The sequence below is a fragment of the Chrysochloris asiatica genome, unplaced genomic scaffold (genome assembly GCF_000296735.1).
Source record: "Chrysochloris asiatica unplaced genomic scaffold, ChrAsi1.0 scaffold00197, whole genome shotgun sequence".
Taxonomy (NCBI): Eukaryota; Metazoa; Chordata; class Mammalia; order Afrosoricida; family Chrysochloridae; genus Chrysochloris; species Chrysochloris asiatica.
Window position 1 is genome coordinate 1113368 of NW_006408715.1, and position 16327 is coordinate 1129694.

At 46.5% G+C, this 16327-nt stretch overlaps 1 protein-coding gene across 2 annotated transcripts in view; it reads right to left on the bottom strand.

Annotated features, from left to right (window-relative positions):
• Positions 1-41: 41 nt before the first annotated feature.
• LOXL3 (lysyl oxidase-like 3) overlaps positions 42-16327 on the bottom strand; it is a 27788-nt gene continuing 11502 nt past the window's right edge. Inside the window, exons 4-13 of one of the 2 annotated variants that reach the window (XM_006872429.1) lie at positions 2760-2976; positions 2337-2517; positions 2055-2209; positions 1659-1826; positions 1364-1526; positions 928-1171; positions 722-837; positions 506-642; positions 290-401; positions 42-115 (exon numbers count right to left, since the gene is read on the bottom strand). In XM_006872429.1, coding sequence (XP_006872491.1) covers positions 42-115; positions 290-401; positions 506-642; positions 722-837; positions 928-1171; positions 1364-1526; positions 1659-1826; positions 2055-2209; positions 2337-2517; positions 2760-2976 — 1567 coding nt within the window. The remainder of the gene's footprint in view (positions 116-289; positions 402-505; positions 643-721; positions 838-927; positions 1172-1363; positions 1527-1658; positions 1827-2054; positions 2210-2336; positions 2518-2759; positions 2977-16327) is intronic. The other variant, XM_006872430.1, reaches the window with a different exon arrangement.

A 16327-nucleotide genomic window follows, 5' to 3' on the forward strand; every position in this document is an offset into this window, starting at 1 on the left:
TTAGGGGCCAGTGGTGGTTTGCAGAGGAGAACGGTGGCACCTTAGATGATCTGGTTGTTGGTCTGGCCAGGGTAGCGCTCAAATCTCCTGTTGGCCTCTTCACTGAAGGCATCACCTGCAGAGTGAACAGGTGGTGTGGGCAGCGCTCTGGGCAGAGGCAGGAAGACAGTCATTTTAGGGAAGGGTGGGTAGAAATGAAGAGGCCGAGAAACCCAGAGGTAAGTGGGAAAATAGGTAACTTAATAAAAGACCACCAATGCCTTCCCCCTTCTCCTCATTCATCAAATACCGATGTGGCAGTTGTGCACCCAGATGCGATGTCCATCATATTTGCAGTTGCATTTCATTGCGTTGTTGGTGAAGTCACTCTCTGCTACTTCAAAATTTGGATTGATGACTACCTGTGAGGGGAGAAAGGCCATTTTACCCAGCTGTAGTCTTCGAATCCAAAGGTGTCCCTAACATACCGCCCACCTGTCATCTGGACATTGCAGGACCCAGGCACCTGTAGAATGTAGTTTCCCGGCTTTACGTCTGTGATGTCAATCCACTGACAGTCGATGTCATGCCGGTAGAGATCCCAGCACCCCACGGTGATGCCCTGCTCTCCAAAGTTGGCACATTCATATCTCTTGGAGACATCTGAAAGGTTTGGTATGTGTCAGAGTAAGGAAAGGCTAAGGGCTGGGGACACCATAGTCCAGGTTAGGTCCCAACTCACCCTCCTGACATTCCGTGTCTTCTAGACAGAAACTAGCTTTATGGCCCTCAGCCACCTTGGTGCCATTGGGGGTCAGAATATCATAATGAGTGAAGATATCCATACTGTGGTAATGCCTGTGGGGACAAGGGACAAAATGATTGTTTCTTCTGTGTCTGTCCAGTTTCTGTGCCCTTGCCCTTCTGCTTGATCCCCTCTCCTCTCACCCATGACACTCGTGCCACACCCAGGAGTGGCGCCCAGCCTTGGGCCTGAAGTCAGCTCGTCCCAGGTTGTGGATCTGGGAGGAGAATCGGAGCAGACGTCGGTGGCCATAAGGCCAGTTGGCTGAGCGGGCTGAGCGGGCCAGGCAGTTCTCTTCAGCAGCACAGTACAGCATGTGCAAGGGTCGGTCCTCGATGTAGGCCGTCTCCTGCACCAGTGCTGAATGCAGCAGTAGGTCAGAGGCAGCTGCACCACAGAAGGAAGGAAGGAGTGTGTTAGAAACCACTGCTGTGGAGTGACAAATGGCGGTACTTCTGTCCTTGCCAGGGTGTATGAGGCTAATTTTTCCATGGGGAATATCTTCTCCAGATTTCAACCCCCTTTTTCCTTACAAAGGGCTGGTCCAGACCTCCCTTCCCTGGCCTACCCTAAACTCACTCTCAGAACAGATGACTCCAGCAGTGAACCGGGTCCCTGGCCTCTTACAGGCAATGTGGGTGCCATGATGGGCACATTGGTCCAGGGAGAGTTCAGTCCCTGTGCAGCGCACTCCACTCATCACCACCTCTGTTGTATTCCCTGAGTCCCAGTACCAGGTCTCCTGAGAACATAGGTAGATGTTTGCTTGAGGTTCCAGGAACCAGCCTCTAAGGCCAAGGGGTCATTTTCACATGCATCCACTGCAAGCAAAGGCTTTGGAGGCTTTGCCTCCCCTCTCCTCATTCCTAATCACCTGTAGGCCGTGGTTGGCGTAGCCCAGACCAAGTTGTCTACAGGCCACCATAGCTTCCAGTGTCCCCCAGTCATCGCCACAGATGAGACCCCAGTGCAGGGACCCTGGTGCTCCAATTTGTACTTCAACTCGTCCTTCATATCGGCTGCGCCCTCCACTGAGTCGGATCTGTGGCGACACAGAATAAAAGTGCCAAGGGAAGCTTTTGGGGTGGGGTAGGAATGTACCAGTTATTCAGAGGCACATAAAGGACTACCAGGCGATGGGACCAGGCAGGAGCTGCAGGGTGGCAGGACCCAGGTATAATGGGGCTGGGGGCATTAGACTGCAGGTTGGAGCCCAGACTGGCAAGAATGAGTGGCACAGACCTGAACCAAGGAGGATAATATGACTGACCTTGGCCTCCACCCCAGTGTAGGGAAGGTTGCATCGGACCGCAGCATCCTGGTTGTGGGAGCAGTCCTCAGCTGTGATGTTCTTATGGGGACATTTCCAGAGGGACGGTTCTTGTCCAGAACATCGCACTTCACTTAAGTGGATGGCACCCATGCCTAAAGCCACACATCAGGAGGTTGTAACTGTTCTTTCGCTGCCTGCCTAGGCATATCCTAACTCTCCCTCAGCCTGGGAGTGTATACCTCCACCTGCGTGCTCCCACCCACTCCCATGCCTCCTCACCCTGCCCCATACGGGCACCGCTCAGAGCCTCTCTAGCACTCCCGAAGCCCAGTTCCCGACACACCACGCTGGCTGCGTGGAGGTCCCACTTGCGGTCACAGACTGTGCCCCATGTGCCAGTCTTCAGGACTTCCACTCGGCCCTCGCCAGGATGGGCTCCACCCTTTAGACGCACACGGGCCTACAGAGGAGAGAGAGGCGCCCACATCACTGAAGGGAAATATGGGTCCAGAGAGGGCTAGGCAGACCTGGGCGGCGAAGGGCAGTTGATGGAGCAGTAAGGGCAATGTCAGGTCTGTGCCCCACCCCTTGGAAGGTTCCTCTAGGTCTTCAAAGGTTAGGGCTGAGCCTAGTCATGGGGTGGCCAGGCCAGGGGCTTCTCCATTTGGGCTAGGGATGGTCATAGTAGTCACTGTCACACACCTCCCCCTGCTGCTTGGACTGCTGTTTCTTCTGGCCATTGGATGCAGCATAGAGCGGGCCTGGCACACAGCTTACCACCACAGGCACCCCCCCAGGGCACCTGATGGTATCATTGGTGCGATAGAACTCCAGGGAGCAGAGAGAGAGGTGGGCCTCAGTGCCCACGCACGCCACCCCGTGCAGACCAAAGGAGTGTTGCTGTCGCTGGGCCAGCAGCCTAAGGGGACAGGAGTGGGGGGTACTAGGGTAAACAAATGCTCCTGCCTTTCTGCCCACAACCTGCCACCCACTCCATTTCTCCCCACTCCCAACCTCTCATGACCACTCTCTCCCTCCCTCTTTTCTCTGTCGCTTCTAAGTTTCCCTTCAAAGAGACAAAGGAAATGCCAAGTTTTTAGTTTAGACTACTCAGACAGGAGGGCCCTTAGGGACTTTTGGCAAAAGAACCCAATGGGAATGGTGGCTGTCTTTATTTGCTTGACAGCAGCCTTGTTCCAAATGGTTTCTGGCCTTTGGCCCTGACAGAAGTCGAGGCTAAAACTGCTACAGAGATAAAGGGGTTCAGGACTGCCCAGCTGAATGAGATGGCCAGGGGGGAATGGCTGACACAAACAGGAAGCCAGAATGAGAAGATCCTTCTATTACGCTGAGACCAAACTAAGGGAATGAGTCTGGATACAAAGGAGTAAGCAAATATTGCATCTGAATGGCTTCTCAGGTCAGATAGGATTCTAGGCCAGAAACTGCAAGACAAGAGTTACAGGAAGAACAGACCAGAGGACGGACACAGGAAGGACTGGGCTGGCAGATGCAGGAATGAAGATATATAAGCGAAGGGCAGACAGAAGTTAGAGGGACTATGTAGCCAGGGAAAGGGAAGATGTGACCAATAAAATAGCAGAACTACAGCTGACCCTGAGCTAAGAAGTATGACAGTCTTTAATAAGGTAGTCTGTGCTTCTGCAATTTAAATATAAAAAAAGAATGTCCCATAAGCCACCAAACAGAAAACTGGAACAAAACTAGAGATGCTAAAGCTTGGAAATGCTTGAGAGAAAAGGGAACTTGCTTATAAACATCAGTGGTCCTGAGCCCCATCCAGAACCTTCTGAAGTGGGACATTCCCACTTGAAAGGACAAGCATACCAGCCTGGAATAGCTATAGGAACAGAAAATACTTCTTAAAAGAAAGACCAGCAGGAAAAATCCAAAACAAAAATGGCAGTCTGATTGCCTACTATAAGAACAAGCAAGTTGTTCGCAGGGGAGCCATCAAAGCAAGCAATCAATTCCCTTCAGAACAAATGCCCCTCCAAGACTGAAACTCAAAGGGAACATATGAGCAGGCATGTAAGCTTGCTGGCGACCACACTGGTCTCCTGGTGAGTGGAAGAAGGGGAAAGGCAGCAATGAAGATAAGGGCCGAGTTCGACCACATTCCATAGACTCCTGTTGACCTGGAGATGAGAGAGAGAAGAGGGTTTGATGGTCCGAAGTGTGGTGAGACCTGTAGACTCCTAAGCCCATGGACAAGGACATGGCCACAGAGGGCTGGAGCTGACAGCAACACACCCAGCTGATGTGAAGTGAGGGGAGACGCACAAGAACACCCCCAAAAAAGAAACAAGTATAAATTGCTACAATTTGATGAACTTGACCTATATTTATGGAGGTAATAGCTGAAAATACCAACTGAGAGGGAAGGAGTCTTCACATCCCAGATCAATCTTATCCCCTCTCTCTGTATATAGGGTTGATAGAGATGGGCAACTTAGACATTGGCTATCTAAAATGGGAGGGGCTACAAAGGCACGCACGAAGTGACTGACTTACATGTTTTCAAGAGGGAGTTTAGTTTCAGAATGTGTATGGGAAGGTAGAATCCCCAATGAATAGTTTTCATCTTGCCTAGATACGTCTGGTGAAAGGAGATGGGGTTGAGTCTTATGATTCAATAGTAATTGTTATCATGACTAATTGTGACTGTCACATCGTAAAGTAGAAGTTTTGTAACAAAAAGAGGGGAGCAGTCAATCTTACACCAGGGGAGTCCTGGTGTGGTGCTGTGGGCTAATGCATCAGACTGCAAAGTTGTTTGAACTGCAGGTCTGTGCCCCACCCCTTGGAAGGTTCCTCTATGTCTTCAAAGGTTAGGGCTGAGCCTAGTAATGGGGTGGCCAGGCCAGGGGCTTCTCCATTTGGGCTAGGGATGGTCATAGTAGCCACTGTCACACACCTCCCCCTGCTGCTTGAACTGCTGTTTCTTCTGGCCATTGGATGCAGCATAGAGCGGGCCTGGCACACAGCTTACCACCCCAGGGCACCTGATGGTATCATTGGTGCGATAGAACTCCAGGGAGCAGAGAGAGAGGTGGGCCTCAAGTTCACCAGCTATTCCTTGGAAACCCTATACAGGGTCGCTATGGGTTGGAATCGACTTGACAGCACTTAAGAACAAGAAGTGAATCTTACAGTCCAAGGACAGAAAACCCTAGGACCATCAAGGGAGAAGAACACGAGCAGAATGTGGGACCCTATCCCACATCCTGGGGGCAGAGTTGAGGGTACAGAGAGAGAGAGAGCAGCTGAGGACTCTAGACTCATGGAAAGAGAAAGACTTGTATGATGGCAGCCAGGTGCTGGCGGCCTGGAGGTAGGCTTGCAGAATGTGTCCTTTGGTTGTTTAAATGATTATATATTCCTGAGTGGTTTTGTGTACATCCCCCCCTGCCAAAAACAAAACAGAGAGAATAGAAGCAAATACTATTGAATGATGAAAAAAAAAAAAATCAAAGGACTGAGAGATTGCAATGAGATGTGTGGATGGTGGCTGAGGAAGGGAACTAGATGAGGCCTAATGTTGGTGGCTTGGGCCTGGGAGGCTGATTTTTGTGGGAATGATTGCACTGATGGGAAGCATGGTGGCTTCATACGATAATCACTGGACTATGAACCACAAGGTCTGTGGTTTGAGCCCGCAAGCCACTCCATGGGAGAAAGATGAGGCTTTCTGCTCTCGCAAAGATCCATAGCCTTGGAAGTCCTATACAGGCTCAAAAGCACTTAACAACAACATTGCACTGATGGGCCCATCACTTGATGTCAGAGGAAGGAAGAAATCTGAGGACTTGAAGTCATTGGCTAGAAAAACATGGAGAGGAGAGAAAGTTTATCAACAAAATAGACAAGGGAAGCCTGGAGACTTTACAGAATAACTTTATGGAAGCTCAGGAGAAATGGATTTTGAAGATCAAGGCGATCAGGCAATCTCCCAAAATCCTGTTAGTCTGAAAATAAAAGTCTAAGAAGCTATTACAGGAAAAAAGACTTGTAGTTTCTAGACTCACTCCTCCCCTTTCCCCATAACTAACAAAGCATAAACTGCAGTGTGTACTTTAATGGGGGGTCAGGGAAGGCCAGAGTATGGCCAGGTTGGACAAAGATGACCGAAGCACTAAAAGAACACTCCCAGATTCTGAGCTCCTTTGAAGTTACCACAGGTAGGACTTGGGTAATGAGTGATGCTGGGTGATCCTGGAACTTGCTGAGAGACAATAGAAAGATGAATTCTCTGCATCTCAGTCATTGCTGAAGAAGGGATCAAGGAGATTTTTGAAGCAATGTTAGATGTAAATCAGTGAGGTTGGAAGCTTCACCATTCCCTTGAGTTCTGAAGGAACCTTGATGGACAATTATGGGATTGGAAACCTAATTGTGTAAATTGGGGCAGAGAAGCAGGATTCCATCCCTGGGGCAGAAGTTCCAAAGGGGACTAAGTCTCACCTCCATCTCAGGTAAGCTAGTAAGTAGCAGTTAATGAAAAAAAAAAGGGGGGGCGGGGTAGGGGTGGGAACACAGACCCCCCTTTGTTAAACTTAAACTGCTGGGGAAAAGGCAAGCATGACATCTGAAGGAGAGAAGTGGCAGGTTATCTACTAGAATTCACCAGGGAAAGACATAAACACCGGACAAGGGTAGTCAGTGGGTGGACTCAATTTGAGATTTCAAAAAATCTGGTGACATGAACAATTCTCAACAGTCCAACATAAGGGCCAGCCTTGCTTCATGTTTCAGGAAGTGATCTGGAAGGTGAGTTGTAACAGCTGTTGCTCCTTCTCTCTTGGTCTCCTTCCTGGGCACACCCCATTCCCCCAACATCATAACTTGGCCATTCCCTCTCTTCTCCACCCAACCTGAACTCAGTTTACCTCTTGATTGGCCCCCTGCCTGCTTGTTGTTTGGATTTGACTTTAAGCTTGGTGGCTGGTCTGTAAAAAGCAGAAAGTTGATGGAGGTAGTGATTAGGTACCTGGCCCAGGAATATTGTTTTGTCTGTTTCTGGGAAGGAGCCTTCATGCTGAGGGTGGGAAGAGGCAAAGCGAAGGACAGGACGGAGAGGATTTCCACACACAGGCTGCCTGCTGAGCACCACTGAGCTGCATTTCAGAACCTCAGACTGTGCTCTGCATTCAGCACCAGTGATGGGAAATCCTGTCATGCCTATCCAGGTGGATGTGGGGAAAGGAGAGGAAAGGTAAGGAAAGAGTGCAGAGGTGATGGGATGTGAGGAGTTGGGGGAAGGAGAAGGAATGCAAGTGGCTGAGGTCAGAGCCCGAGCCTTTTGGGGAAGTATAACGATAGAGAAGTTTCTCAGCCATTCTGCATTCTTTCCTTCTTGTGCTCCCCAAAACCAAAGCATGTCTAACCCCACCCAGTCCTGCCTCCCATTCCCTTCCCCCTGGTGTGGCCATTTCCCAGTCCCATCACTAATTCACCAGCTTGGGTTCTTGAATGGACATGGACAGGCTGCCATCCATCCATCCACCTCCTGGGGCCACAGGGGCAAGCAGGAGGTCCCGGGGCTCTCGCCCCATTACCTTCCATGGGGTTTGGGGCGTCGGGCCGAGGCTTTGGCCGCTCGCTTCCTCAACTTTCTGTGAGGGTAAGATAATAGTAGAGTCAGGATCAATCTAGAATCAAGTGGAAAAGGCTGGTGCAGCTGCGACCAGGGGTGAGATTGCTTTTACAGCAGCCTGACGGGTTTGTGGTGGACAGGACATTATAACATCAGATATTGAGATCTACCCTTCACAGCACCTGTACCATAGTCACAGAAGTCCGGCTAAGGAAGGATGAGGAAGAAACACTTCTGGGTTCAGTAATTAGGATGGACCTAAACTTTGGGGCAAGGGTGTAATAAAAGGGTGTTTGGATTGCTAAGACAGCCAGACTGGCCAGACTAGGAACGAGAACAGCCTGGTAATGATGAGACAGGCTGAGTTTATCTTTTCTTCCGTGGATGCCCTCTGGCTTCTGGCATTGTCCAGGCCTGAGGCCAGTGGACCAGGACCAACTACCAAGGACCAAGGCTGTATATATTCAAGGATGTTACTACTTTGACTTGGGAGTAGGAGGTTAGTCTGCTTGGAACGATAGCATCCCCAATTTGTCCAAATTCCAATCCCACATGATTTTGTGATTCATAAACTGAGCTAATATTCTACGGAAATAAATTTTAAAGGCTTATTATCTTTTTAATTGGCCTAAACAATTGACTTATTTCCAGAGAATTCCTTAAGGCTAATGTCTAGATTTGGGGTTTGTTTCTCCTCTCATTCTCCTTGTAATTTCAAAGACTTTAAATATGGCCCCTTTTTGTCCTGGATACAGATATCATCTATTTACTCTTACAGATTTATGGAATTTCAGTTATCATCTTAGTTGTTCTTTCTTTGCATGTTCCTGCTCTGCTCTTGAGGAGTAAGATCTAGACATGGTATACCGTGTGCAGAGCCACTAGAATAAATGAAAAAAAACCCCACAATTGTTTTAAACCTAGGGTTGAAACTGTGGTATTTCCTCCCCTGGCTTCTTCCTGAGGATGTATTTAGTTCATTTAGTTGGTTTACTGGATAACACATCCAATATGGTCCACATTCTAGCAAAGAGTGCACAATAACTCTAGGTCCCTTTTCTGAGACAGTACAAAGATTCTGGGGTCTTTCATACTATTAGTATGAAACTTTTTCTCTAAATGCCTTTTACTCCAACATGTCTAAAATGAAATACACTTGGCAGTGTCTTTCACTAGTAAATCCAGAGAGATCATCTGGATCATCAGATTAGTAGACAGACGAATGTAGTACTACTAGAAATTTTGAAGTACCTCTTCTCTTAGATTATTTCTCTCTCTCTCTACCTACATATCTACCTACCTACCTACCTATCTATCCATCCACCCACCCACCCATCCATCCATCTGTTAAAGTCAGTGCTGATATTTGCCTGATTCCTTCAGTCATCAAACAAAAACTTAGCTACATCTACATCTATCCTCATTCCTTGCAGGTCTCTAAGGCCATCCCTTACAACCCTTTCTCTCTTGTGTATACAAACAACCTCATCTTTTCAACTGAATCCTTTTAGACATGTTCAGATCTCTCCTACATACACAGACACACAGACACATACACAGAGAGACCTCCTACTCTATATCTTTTTCAATGAAATATTTTTCAAATTCTCCATTCCCTCCTGTCTCAGTCATTCTTCAATGCAATCCTTTCTGATTTTTTGTCAGCAGTAAGTTCTACTGCAGGGTGTTTATTCAAGAAGACATTTTTAGTCTTCATCTTATTGACCTTTGAACAGCATCTGACACTGCTGTCTTCTCAGTCTCCTTCCTTGGCTTTCTTGAGCTTTCCTTGCTTGCTCTTTCTTGGTCTTGTTTGCTGTCTCCTCCTCTACCTAACCATTGACATCTTTTTTTTTTTTAATGTTTTATTGTGAATTATATGATAGTTTACATGAGAGAACTTTAGTTTTACATTCATTCCATCGTATATAATTTCATTGCCATGGTTCCAATCCCCTCCATGCATCATCTTCCGACCAAAGGGTATATCCTAGAAATTCATCCTGTATACTTCCCCCCCCCCCAAGTCTTCAGCCCATAGTCCCTCTCCCCCTCTGGATCCAAAGTCCCCAGCCGCTTCATCACTCCATGTCATCATCTCTGTCTCCATCTCAGGCATCCCTGCTTCTCTGGGTAGGGTCCCGCTCTCAGCTCTTCTCCGTTGATGGTCCCAGAGACCTCCGCTCCTAGACTGGAGAAATAGTCACTCCCTTCCTTGCTACAAAACGTCTGCCTTTGCATTTCCAACCCTCACAATCAGTCATGATAACCATTATTCACTACAGTATCGCAAGTTACCCATCTGTATTTCATTTCATCAGCTCCACCTAGACAGATTGGATAGTAGTACTCACTGGTGATTCTGCCTTCCTCCATGCCCCCTAGCTCTAGGTTCTCTCTTGAAAGCTTGTAAGGCAGTCACTTCTTGCCTTTATAGTCCCCCCTCCCCATTTGGGTATCCAATGTCCAAGTTGCCCATCTCTGTCTACTCTGTGTGTGGAGGGGGTGGGAATGTTTCTTGCTGTAAGGATTTGTTGCCTCTTTTGAGTCACTGCATTCGTAGGTATAAATCAAGTTCATCAGATTGTATCAGCTCAATCTCCACCCACCCCTGCTTCTTTCTTCTCCTGGTTGAGCTCTGATCATCCAGTCATCTGGTCCAGGTCACGTGGGTACCATCTGCAAGTGTGAGTGTTCTTGTGCACATGCCCTCTCTTCCCATCAGCCGGCAGCTCCATTCTCCACTTGAGTCCTCCGTGGCTACGCCACTGACTCTGGGCCCAGGAGTCCCCAGGTCTCCTCGCACTGCTTGCCAACCAGGTCCCCAACCGGGTCCACAGAAGCCCACTGAATATTGTAAGGCTTAGCTCGCTGCTTCATTGCTGCCTTTACTCCACTTCTCCCCATCGGTGATGCTTGTGGTCATGAATCAGAGCGTGCATTTCCACCGAGTCTCAGTCTTGGAAGGGGGCCTGTGTTGAGAGGACCCGACCACCTGCCCCCATATCTCCTAGGGAAGTGACCCGTTTGTTCCTGTAGTAACAGTCCATCTGCCTCTATTGTTTCATATTTTTCCTGTAGGTCTTTCATTCGAGAAGTATCTTTTGTTCTTCTCCCATTGACATCTTTGGAGATCAGTTTTAGGCATTCTTCTTTTCTCACATACACCTTTTTTTTTTTTTTACATACTCTCATTCATGCCCAGCCTTGCATATTCAATTGCCTTCTTGTTTCTCCTTAGCTATCTTAATATCATCAACAAGGTAATGTATGTCCAAAAAATGAACTCATAATTCTCTCAGCTGAATTTACTCCAGAAACCTAGGAGTAGACCTCAACATATTTTCCTTCTTCTGCTCCCAAAGTCAATCTATAACTAAGTTTTGTCCATTTTGCCCCTTTAATATCTCTCCAATTCAATCAATCTTGCTTTGCTCTAAGTCATTCTCCAAAACGCAGTCAGAGTCATCTTTTGGAGTCACAACCTGATCATGCCATCTCATAACCATTCTTATTAAAGTACAGTTTACTTTTATTATGAAGACCCAAATCCTTATCATGATTTCCAAGGTCATTTATGATCTGGTGCTCAATGACCTCTCTCATCATTTACATATTACTGTATTGTCAGCACCTTGTACAGTCTTGGCATATAGTTGTAGATATTGTTAAGTGCCATCAAGTTGATTCTGACTCATGGTGACCCTGTATGTGGTTTCTGAGGAGTGGTTGGTGGGTTTGAACTGCCAACCTTGAGGTTAACCATCCAGTGCTTAACCTACAGTATCATACCAGGGTTCCTGGCATCTAGTAGGAGTTCAATAAATATCTGTCAAACTAGAAGCAGTATCTCTTAAATAGTACTTATTCTACTTATCTGCAAAAGAGAAGTAGAGTACACGGTTCAGTTATCTGTAAATTACTTTCTTAAAATTCTACAGCTCTTACATGTCTTAGGTTCCAAAACAAGTTTTAAAATAGTAATACATCAGTTTCGGATTTTCTTATTTCCTAAAGCTTACCAACTTCCTTGAAAACCAAGCAGATGTGTTTTCTTTCTCCAGGGAGGATACAGCTGTCCGTAATTACCTTGTCTGTACTTTTATTACCTATGAGAATGCTCCCACTGACTTGACCAATGAAAGGAGAGCCATACCATCTCCCCATCTCACGACGCCTCTCTTTTCCACTAAGAACGACCATTACACTGCAATATTAACCCAATGCAAACCCACTGCCACTGAGTCAATTCTGACTCACAGTGATCTTACCTAGGGGTTCCGAGGCTGCAAATCTTTATGGGAGCAGAAAGCTATTTTTCTCCCAAGGAGCTTCTGGTGGGTTTGAACTGCTGACCTTGTGGTTAGCAGTCCAGCGCATATGCCACCATAACTTCCTATGTTTGAAACTTGTGAGAGCTGCAACTCTGTGGGACTGTTTTGTTTTTCTGTGTCGCATAGTTTTTCACCTTTGGTAGGGTGTAGTCTGACCACTTTTCTGATGCTAGCTTTGTTGTTGTTGTTAAGTGCCGTCGGGTTGGTTCCGACTCATAGCGACCCTGAACAGGGTTTCCGAGGCTGTAAATCTTTACGGGAGCAGAAAGCCTCATCTTTCTCCCGCGGAGCAGCTGGTAGTTTCGAACTGCTGACCTTGTGGTTCACAGCCCGATTCGTAACCACTACGCTACTAGAGCTCCCTGACGCTAGCTTTAGTGGGAAATATTTGAGTGGAAAGTATTTGTTTTCCTTCTCTGACAGGTTTCTGCCTTACACCGGTTCTGGCTTTTACAGGTTTTACTGTATCTTCTTCCCCACCTTTCATATCAAAGTCTTGGAAATATTTCCAATATTTACAACAAATCCTCCTGATCTTTGAAACGACTTTAGGCTTCATATGCTGTTGCTACAGTGTGCTGTCAAGCCAGTTCCTACTCAGTGACCCTGGATAGGGTTTCCTAGGCTATAACTCTTTTTAGGAACAGAAAGCCTCATCTTTCTCCCATGGAGCGGCTGGTGGACGTGAACTGGTGACCCTGCAGTTAGCAGCCCAATGCATAACCCACTACACTACCAGGGCTTCACATACTTAGTCCTAAACTTCCCAAGGATAGCCACTTTGGAAGCAAGCTCACATTAGCTTGAAGCCCAGAAGTGCCCCATGGTACCGTCCTTCTCCTGGGTGGCATCATTTTAGGTGTCTTTTCTCTCAAGTCCCCCAGCATCCATTCATTCCCCTTCAGCTTTATGCTCATTCTCTTAATCAGCTTCATTTTTTAAACAAAATGCTAACTAATCTTGCCACATTCAGTGCCTCCTTTCCTTATTAACTATTGGGCAAACTTTCAGAAAACGCTTTATTTTATAACTTTCCTAAATACATATGCTTATTTAAAAATTTCCTGGTGTGGCACTGTCAGATAAGCACTGGACTACTAACTGCAAGATTGGTGGTTCAAATCCACTAGCTGCTCCTCAGAAACTCTGTACAGGGTCACTATGAGTTGGAACTAACTTGGTGGCACTTATCAACAATATAGGACAAAGGTCAAACCTTCCACTTTGGCAATAAAAGTGTTCCATTACCTGGTTTTCTTTAACAATGCAAATCTTTCTTTCGCTACTTCTCAGTATAGACTGACTTACTGTCTTCCAAATGTATCCTGTTCATTATCATCTGCAGGGGGCAACAATGATTTCCACGTTGCCTAGTCCTCATGTTTCTAGACTTATCAGCAGCACTGACTCGCTTCATCATTCTCCTACTTAATACTTTCCTTGGCTTCCAGGCCATAACGATCTCTTAGTTTTCCTCCTACCTCACTCTGTGTTCCCCTTGCCCTCCCCAATATTCTCTTAATCTGTAAGCTTCAGTCCTTGGGCCTCTTTTTTTCTTTTAACCTTTTATTGTGAATTTGGTGAAGGTTAGCAAAGCAAATTGGTTTTCCATTCAACAGTTTATAAACATTTTGTTTCATCTCATTGATTGCAATCCCCTCCATGTAACATCATGTTTTTCCTGTGTTTCCTGTTTGCATTCCTCCTTCTTTTCTAACCCTTAGGAACTTTGCCCTTGAGTAAATGCTGCCCTTTTGATCTCAAATGGCTGATTATTCTAAGGAATGTGTTATTGTCCCTAGTATTACTGCTCTCCTTACAGACCTGTTTATTGTTTGGTTGTAAAGGAGCCATGAAGGGTAATGAAGGGCTATAGTCTGGGCTCCCTCCAGCTTCTGATTTTCTATTTACATTCATTTCCTTAGCGATGTCGTCCAGTTTCAGGACTTTAGATATTTCTATTCAGCTCAATTCTAGAGTCACATATATCCAATTTCCTACTCAGCCTCACCATTTCAATGTCTTACAGAAATTCAAACTTAACATGGCCAAGACTTAGCTTCCCCACCTGTTGTTGTTAAGCATTGTGGAGTTGGTTCTGACTCACTGCGACCCTGTATAGGGTTTCCATGGAGCGGCTGGTGGGCTTGAACTGTCAGCCTTGTAGTTAGTAGTCAGTCCAGTGCTTATCCAACAGCACTGCACCAGGACTCCACCTTACCCCCACATAAAAATTGCTATATTCAGGATCTTCCCTTTATCAAAGGGGGCTAACGCCATACTTGGTTCAAACCAAAATCCTTGGAAGGACCCTGAACTCCTCTTTCTCTAACACCACATATAATACCCCCTGTGCCTTCATTTATATACAGAATGCGATCATTCCACCTCTCCCCCCCTCTCATCACCTTTCATTTACTTTACTTGGTTTTCAGAGGACAGGACAATAACCTCTTAAATAGTCTCCCTGCCGAGCCCCCTCCTCACCTCCCTCCCATCCCCTATTGCCTATTAACAAAGCAGCCAAAATAAGCCTTTAAAAAGGTGAGTCATGCTCAGGTCTTACAGAGTAATACGTAAAATCTCTAAAATGGCCCGACACCATCTGCCTCCCAATTCTTTACCTCTCACTTCCTTTCATTTTCTTCTTTGTTAACTCTGCTTTAGCTACAACAGCTGCCTTGAGCATGACAAGAATACCTCTCTTCCGCGTCTCCCCCACTCCCCCAGGATCTTCTCATTTGTTATCTTTCTTCCTGGATGCTAGTTTGTTCCTTCACCTCCTTTAACTCTTTTACCAAATGATACCTTCTCAAAAGGGTCTTCCTTGACTACTCTATTTAAAACTGTCATCTCACTACCACGCCCTCACCCCTTCTCTGTTGAGTCAGTTCCAGTTCACAGCGACCCTGTATAGGGTTTCCGAGAAGCGGCTGGTGAGTTTCAACCTCCAACCTTGTGGTTCAAACTGACCTTGTGGTCCACTGCTTTATGACACAGCTATTGTCTACATCTTCTCTGATCCATGAGATCTGGCATATAGTGGTGGTGGTTATGTGCCATGGAGTTGGTTCCGACTCATAGTAACCCTGTACAGGGTTTCTGAGGCTGTAAATCTTTATGGGAGCAGAAAGTCTCATTTTTCTCCCACGGAACAGCTGGTAGTTTCGAACTGCTGACCTTAAGGTTCTCAGCCCGATTCGTAACCACTATGCTACCAGAGCTCCTTTGGCATCTCGTAGGCACTCAGTAAATAAAGACTGGACCTTTGTGCATGCTGTCCTCTTTCTGTGGAATGCTTGCTATATAAATTCTACTAATCTTTCAGAAAGGAGGCCTGGTTTTGCAACCCAACCCGCAGCTATGAGGGAGAAGAGACTTGGTGATGTGCTCTATGGGGCAATCCTACTCTGTCACATGGGACTGCTATGAGCTGGAATTGACTCAGTGGCACCTAGCAACAACAATCTTTCAGAACTTGGTGTATGGATTAGGAAACTTAAAGGACAAGCCCAGAGAAATATAGCCCCAAGACAGATAACAATAAAGGAGCACACACTGTTTTAAATCAGTTTGTGTCTCTACACTAGATAAAGAATTTTCCTTTGGGGCTGAAAAAACGTTCATCTGTGTCTCAGAGCCAAGGCACAGAAAATTTGGGCAAGTATGGAAAAGACTGACGAAAATATTGACTTTCAAAAAGAAGACAATTCCTCAAACTGCAGACAAAAAATATTTTGGAATAAATTACTAAATAGAAAGTTTGTGAGACTGAAAATAGAAGGATGATCCTTACAGACCTAAAATGATTTAAATAAAAATTTGTTGTTGTTGTTGAGTGCCGTGGAGTCAATTCTGACCCACAGCGACCCTGGATAGGGTTTCCAAGGAGCAGCTGGTGAGCTTGAACCGCCAACCTTGCAGTTCCAATGGGTTTGCAGTCTGGCGCATTAAGCCAAAGTACCACACCAGAACTTCTAAATAAAAATAAGCTCAGTCAAATCACTATGATTTCAAGGAACAAACAAGATGGTGGATCGGGTGGACGTAAGTATAGCAGAGAGCTCTGCCAACAACAACACAGAATACCCGACCAAGCAGCTTCAGGGGATGGTCCCAGAACTCTGAACCACATATACTTATATGGTTGGAAGGCTCACAGCTGGGGGAATTTGTGGCAGAAGCAAGAAATCCATTGCATTCTAGTCCGGGACGCTTGGCTGCTCCAGGAGCCGCCATCTTGGGTGAGACCACGTGGGGAAAGGATCGGAGTGGCCACAGACGCCTGGCAGAACCGCTGAGATAAAGGTGTGGACATT